This window comes from Morone saxatilis, unplaced genomic scaffold (assembly GCF_004916995.1).
Source record: "Morone saxatilis isolate NCDOM2014 unplaced genomic scaffold, NCSU_SB_2.0 Contig16, whole genome shotgun sequence".
Classification (NCBI taxonomy): Eukaryota; Metazoa; Chordata; class Actinopteri; family Moronidae; genus Morone; species Morone saxatilis.
In genome coordinates, this window is record NW_023339718.1 from 620,890 (window position 1) to 628,098 (window position 7,209).

At 39.2% G+C, this 7,209-nt stretch overlaps 1 protein-coding gene across 1 annotated transcript in view; it reads left to right on the top strand.

Moving 5' to 3' along the window:
- Positions 1 to 7,209, top strand: part of LOC118325324 (junction-mediating and -regulatory protein-like) — a 15,933-nt gene that overhangs the window by 484 nt on the left and 8,240 nt on the right. The window contains exons 1-2 of the mRNA XM_035657952.1: positions 1 to 960; positions 5,000 to 5,173. The exon at positions 1 to 960 is cut by the window's left edge and continues 484 nt beyond it. Of these exons, the coding sequence (XP_035513845.1) occupies positions 124 to 960; positions 5,000 to 5,173 (1,011 nt within the window). The 5' untranslated portion in view covers positions 1 to 123. The remainder of the gene's footprint in view (positions 961 to 4,999; positions 5,174 to 7,209) is intronic.

Here is a 7,209-nt window from a genome sequence, read left to right on the forward strand (position 1 = left end):
ACGTTGTTTTAAACAAAGTAGCCTGTATTAACACACCGTTTTACTACCCTGCACCCGACTCTTAAACAGTGCCAGCGTCGGTTGCGAGCAGCGTTATTGTTTTTGTTTCATCACTTTGCAGAAATGTCCTTCACAATGGAGGATAATTTGGAGTCGGGGTGGGTAGCCGTCCGCCCGAATGCGTTTGAAGAGAAGGAGAAGCATAAATTTGTTTTTATCGTCGCCTGGAATGAAGTGGAGGGTAGATTTGCCATTACGTGTCATAACAGGACGGTGCAGAGGAGAAGCTTTGGTAGGGACCCTCCGGTGGTGGAGGTAACCAGCCTGGATGGAGACAAAACAAAATGGCCCGAAAGTCCCGTCAGGGATAAAGTATCTAGGAGCCCCAGCAAAGGAGCCAGAGAGGGAGTGGATAAAGGCTGCAGCCCTAAAACCAAGTCCGCCATGGCAACAAAACCAAGTCCTGTCAAAATTCAAACTGTGATTAAATCTGCAGCATCTCCAGTCAGTCCGGACATTGAGGTGTTAAAATCACTAAGAGAGGACCAACTGTCCCCGTCACTGGACAGCTTGGACCTGGAGGATCTGGATAGTCTGAGCAGGGAGGACTGCAGCTGGGCCGGACTCTTCTCCTTCCAGGACCTCCGGGCGATCCACCAGCAGCTGTGCTCGGTGAACTCGGATCTGGAGCCCTGCCTCCCGGTGTTTCCGGAGGAACCGGCCGGGATGTGGACGGTGCTGTTTGGCTCGGCGGGAGTACCTGAGACTGAAATGGATGAGCTTTGCTACAGTTTACAGGTGTACCTAGGCCACGCGCTCGATACGTGCGGGTGGAAGATCCTTTCGCAGGTGCTGTTCACGGAAAACGACGACCCAGATGAGTACTATGAGAGCTTGAGTGAGCTGAGGCAGTCAGGGTACGAAGAGGCGCTCAACCGTGCAACAAAACATCTGCAAGAGGTGAGAGTTTTTGTGGTGCCCCCACAGCATCTCCATGATTACATTGGTTTATTATTAACACAGTCTGTAACTCACATTCACACCCTTTCCAGACCACACTGGACTGCTTGAGGCTGTGTCATACCAAAGTGATAGTGAGGAAGTGTGATGCACTAGCCATTAATCAGAGGTAGATTGCACCCGGTTAAGTACAAAGCAATGTAATATACAAAAAAGCTCATTAATCAAATCATCTAATCAAAATGTGTGAACTATGATACCAGCAACAGAAGCATATTTTAAGCATCACTTTAACACACAAAATATCTGGTAAACTGAGTGTAGATGTGTGGATCATCCAGTAGATCACACTTATAATACATTAGTGGCTATCCAGTAACAAGACCTCCTGAAGGTTTAATTGCTCTTTGTGTCAGTTAACCTCTTTTGGTATATGTGAGCCAAGTAGGATCAGCATGTGAATTATCATGTGATAAACCAAACATTAAGAGCTTAAATGGTACCCAACACATACATTAGGTACAAGCATTAAATTAATTGAGGTCTGTGAGAAAAAAAGGCCACCAGCAGTTGCAGTATGAAACAAGTCAACCCACAACCAAACCTTCACAGGCACAAGACAGAAACATACAGACATGTCCTTTAACGATTGCACAGCTGACAGGGAAAGTCTTTCCATTATTCCAATCTCATTGGATAGCTAGTGTGCGATGAAAGGATTTGTAAAATTAGATTGTAACTGTAAGTAAGTTATATTATATCCTCTCTGCTGCTTACACAGCTGAGAAAGTCAAGTGCACACGCACACAGACACACACACACACACACACTTTAAGAAATTCTTTCTGGTTAAAATTAACCTGTTGATGTAATTTGCACAGTCATCTTCTGTGACATTGCTGTTCACGGTGAGAGGTTACTACCTAGCCCCATCTCATCCACTGCATGGAAGACGGACAGAGAAGTGGCTGTGCCCTGCTCTTTAAAGGAGGTGGCGCAGTTAAGCAGACGTGGAGTTTCCAAACTAACCAGTTTGTCTTCATCCTTGAAGTCTTTTCTCCTCTAAAACCCCCAAATACTATTTGAAAACTCTTCTGATAAAGCATAAATCTCACCTTGTGTCCCTTGTGTACTTTTTCTCCTCGGGTGTCTTATTTGCCTCAGTGTAAGCCAAGCTGTAATGGGCTCAAAGGTGAGATTGATTTTTTTTTTGTTTCAATCAGCATTTTTTGGTTTTGCAAGAGAAAAGACTAAAAATGAAGACTAACTGGTTGTCTTATCAAATCTATGTCTGGTCCCCACATCTGTTAAAGAGCAGCATATAGCTGCTTCCATGAACTCTGGGACGGTCTCCCACCTTGTTGTTACCATGACTTAACCAACTATCAACAGTTACAGTTACAGTCAGTTAGTTTTTATTATTCAGACTCCATCACCACTTTTGTCTGCCTTTCTCTGTTATTTAATTATGAAGATTTGAGTAACACCATATTTCAAAATGTAATGATAATGAGTCACTTAATGTGATATCAGATTTATTTTTTTGTCTCTTTTGTTCTGATTATACTGTCAGAAACTGACAAATCTATGTATCAGGAAATAATTTCGTCATAAATACTGATAATACTATAATATATAAATAATACTATAATATTTTTAATTGAAAGTGGCACATATATTAAACAGATCAGCATTAAACTATTAAAGAATACACACACACCCTGTAGTTTTAGTGCGTACCAGTAAAAAAAAACATTAGTCTGGAAAGCTAAAAAGAACAACAACAAACAAGAAAATAAAACTGTGATATTTTGAGTAAATGTAGTTAAAACCATAGGCTGTATATGGTTAAAGCTTGTCACTGTGTCAAATAACATACAGTGTAGAATAGCATGGTTCCAAACCAGCCACTGGTGTAATCAGACGTGATTACCACACAGAACATGTTTTCAATGTTGTTAGTAATACAACAGATGTGTGGCAGTGAACATGAGTTGTACAAGCATTTAATAAATAGTTATAAAATATGTCTTGAAGCTATAATAAGAATAAACATTTCTGTGAAACACTTCTGTATGTTTATAATATAATAAAACGCTAGAACCAATACTTAAAATTTCAACTTAGTTCTGCTTTATGTCTTTGATTTGACACAGTGGAGACATAATCCAGACACCATACACGATCCAGACCTGCTCCTCCTCTTACACACTAGTAGCAGCTAGTGATTGATTAACTGCTCTTAATATAAACAGACATTACTTTGATACTCACAGGCTCTCACATTGTCCTACTAATCAATTGTGTTAGTTTAATGTAGCCTTGACTTATTGAGCCAGATAGTGCAAGAAGTCCTCTGAGAGAGCAGATGAGACAGAGAGCATTAATGAAAGATTTTGCCATTATTGGACAGCTTTACTCCTGACCATTATATCGGCTGATACATCAACTTTGAGCGTTAACTGTATTTATAGAATAAATATCTTTCAAATACATGTAGTATCGGCCAATGCCATTTTAGTTTAACAATTCTCAAATACACACATATTCGTTTCGAATGCTGCATTCTGACATCCAGCATGACCTCAATCATTTCATATAATTAAAATAATATCTGCAATTTCTATGCTGAAATAAAAAAAACAACAACTTTATTTTAAGCTTACACTGTTCATAACTCCAGCAGTAAAGCAAGGTCACAATATAATAAATGTAATATCTGCTTGTATGTTTACTGTCTTTGCAAAAGTAAGAACGAGTCAGGAGACTACATCCATTTATACTGATTTGTTTATATGATTTTCTGGCTGAGGTGTTTCCTCTCTGTTCTGATTTTGGCAGTGAAAAAAAATCTGAGTAGCATAGAGGAATTACCCACATGTCATTCCTCCCAGTCAGTCCCACACCCACTCCTATTTTCACACACCACAAACAGACAGAAAACCAGACACAGGAAGCTTTGTGTTATTGCCCTTCCTGAGCAAGGAAAAATCAGCCCAAGATAATTTGCACCAATTGTTTCAATAAATGTTTGACACCCTATGGGATTTCCAGTTTCCTTAAAGGTGCATTCATCCCGACGATGGAGGAGGAGCTACTGATCTTATTGAGCTCTTTATCATTGCAAATGCTGTGTACTTTATTCAAACACAGTCAAAGCTTGTTGGGTCATAGGATCTTACACACACACACACACACACACACACACACACACACTGGCCTATTGATCCTCCCACTCCATTTAAGGGGCTGAGTTAATGGCTATTTCAGTGGTTGCTGGTAGCCTATAGGATTGTTCAGTCTGGCAAAAATGTGTCTGTATTGATCTTATTCCCAGCAGCAGAATAGACTCTGCTCACTCAGCCATGCTCTGTGCACTCAGATATACTCCTATTATTTACAGTGTCACAAAGCATCGTCTCAGCGTGAGGTACAAGTTTCAATTCACCGCCGAGTGGCAATAAAAGAGGTGTTTAAGTATGTTCTTCCTACTTTTGTATACTTGTGATGGTTTAACTGACAGTGTTATCACTCTGTTATATGGTGTTACTTTGTTTGAAACACAAACAAACAAACAACAAACATCTGCAGATAACACTACAGCCACTTATATATTTGCCCTCTGCTCAATGTGCACTTTTTCTGATTTGTGCATAACTTATTTATTCTATTCTATTCAATTCATTTCAAGGGGGCTTTATTGGCATGGGAAAAATATATGTATACACAGATAAAACATAACTTGAAATAAAACTAAAAATAACAAAATTAATAGTAGACTTGTAATTAAAATACAAAAACAAGTAAGTGAAATAAATTATATAATATAAATGTAATATATATATTAATGTGCTTTCAACTGGTTTAAGTTTTTTGTTTGTAGTTTTCCAACTACATTTGATATGGATAATTGCAAATGCCATATTACCAAGGTCTTACAAAGAACTTAAAGGGGCTATAAATATTGATATGTTCTGATATATATCTGTATATATAGTTGTTTATATATAGAATTTATCTATGTGTGCATGTGATTCAGCTGCTGGAGAGGCACAAGACAATGGACAGTATGGTGGAGCTGTTGGAGCTGTATGAGGAGGAAGATCAGGCATATGGAGGCCTGCTGGAGGCCTCCACACAGCTGTACCAGTACCTGCTGCAGCCTTTCAGAGACATGAGGGAACTAGCAATGCTACGCCGGCAACAAATCAAGGTAACAATTTGCACCAATTAAAGTTTGCAGTTTATGTATTGTGCATATACATGTGTGGACAAGCATTAAGAGGCAGCTCCACAGAAAATTAGTGAATCATCTTCCATATTTTGTGTGGTAGTTTCATAAAACCTAGGTTCTTACAGAGTTTGGTCCCAAATCTGTTGACCCAGTAATTTGCTGAAATCTCTTTGGCAGTCTACCAAGCCTTCTAAACTTTTTGAGTCACAGTTCTTCACTGACAAGTACACAGTATACCCACATACACACACAGATGGTCACTAGATTTCTGTAGTGAAAAATGGTGTATTGTAATGGTGAAATCCAGCTATGAGAAAATGACAAATAAGACTTAAAGGTTTGTGCTTTTTGTGTTGTTTCTGGTTCCCTATTTTTATAGACCATGTGAACCATTTTTTCTGACTCCGGGGGGTTATTGAGATGCTATGCTTAACTAGTGTATTTGGGAAGCGCTCTACTATGCAGATGAGCCTAGATTCAGTGATGTATTTCTGTATTTCTCTATAGACACCAACATGGAACAGTCATAAAACACAATGGATGGTCACAGGAAATTCTCATGTCTCTTTAAATAGGGTCTGCTCTGTACAAGTGTGTATGTGTGTATGTTTGACTGTGATGTATTATGCAAGATGAATTGTCTGGTATATTCTGATCAGATGTCTTATGGTTATTCAAGCAATGGTAGGGTGGTGAGATGTATTTAATCGCAAAGAGAAGATGGAGGCTAGTGAATGGATAAATGGTGGAAAGGCTCTGTTCAATTATTGCAGTGCTGATGGCACATTTATATTTAGCTCACTGACTCACACACAGCACATCAGTATAAAAAAACGCCAGTATCACATTACTCCATACATAACATCCATCAATAAAGATGCAATCATTTACACACATATATGCACACACACAGCTTCCCCCAACCTTGGATGGAAAAACACCTTCCGGTCAGTTTTGTCCTTTTCCACATTATCTGAAACATTTGCGGGATGTGGCAGTTGGGGGTTGAGTGACATACTGTGAGCTGGAATGGAGCCCCGTGGATCTCTAATTTCCTGAAGTCTCACAGAGACATGAATAACTCATGTTGTGTGTGGCCCTATAGGTTTACTGCAGGTACAGGTTGATGCTGACACACTCAGATCAACAGGCATGCAGCAGAAATTCACAAGAGAGCAAAGTTAGAGAAGTTTCCAGTTTAGGCGTGGCTGAATAAATGTTTTCAATTCCAGTTCCTGCAGTGTCTCACCTCCCATGAATACAAGAATGTAAGCAGCGTGTTATATATGTCTTTTATTAAGCAGAGTGAGGGAACAGAGGGAAATAATCATTTGTTTCCAGTGTCATTTCATATTAAGGTATTTTGACCAAAGTTTATATCATTACTTCTTTTTGGAATGAAAACTATTTTAAGACTGTGATAAATTAAATGTCTTGTTTAAGAGGATTAAGAGAGGACAAAATTCTGACACATTAACATCTGAAACAAATGAAGAAGTGTATGTTGCCAATCAAATGGGTGCTATAATCAAACTGAAGATACATTTATTGGCTAATTTACTGAAAGAATGCTCTAGTATGGCCTTTACTTCCCACATGGCAGTACGTTAGACATCCTTTCTGATCTGTGGAGTAGTATTTAGATTCTAGACTAGAAAACCTGCATACTGTAACTCTCACTTTTCTCTTTCAAAACAATAAACTATTAACAACGCTGACCCACTACATAAGTACAGTAATAGGTCAGAGCTGACAGTCAGCTGTGTTTGCTTTTACCTCAAATCACTTCTTTACTGCTCAGATGTTTTTGGCAGAGCCAACTCTCTACCTTCCTGTCTCTGTACTGTGCACTCTTTAGTTTTTATTTTTACTGCAGCACATTAAGTCACTCACAAATATGTCAGCACAAGGAATCTCTTAAAGGCTTTGCCAGAAAGAAGGACGAAGTAGTGGCAAAACTTGCAGGTCCTACCGAGATTTGAACTCGGATCGCTGGATTCAGAGTCCAGAGTGCT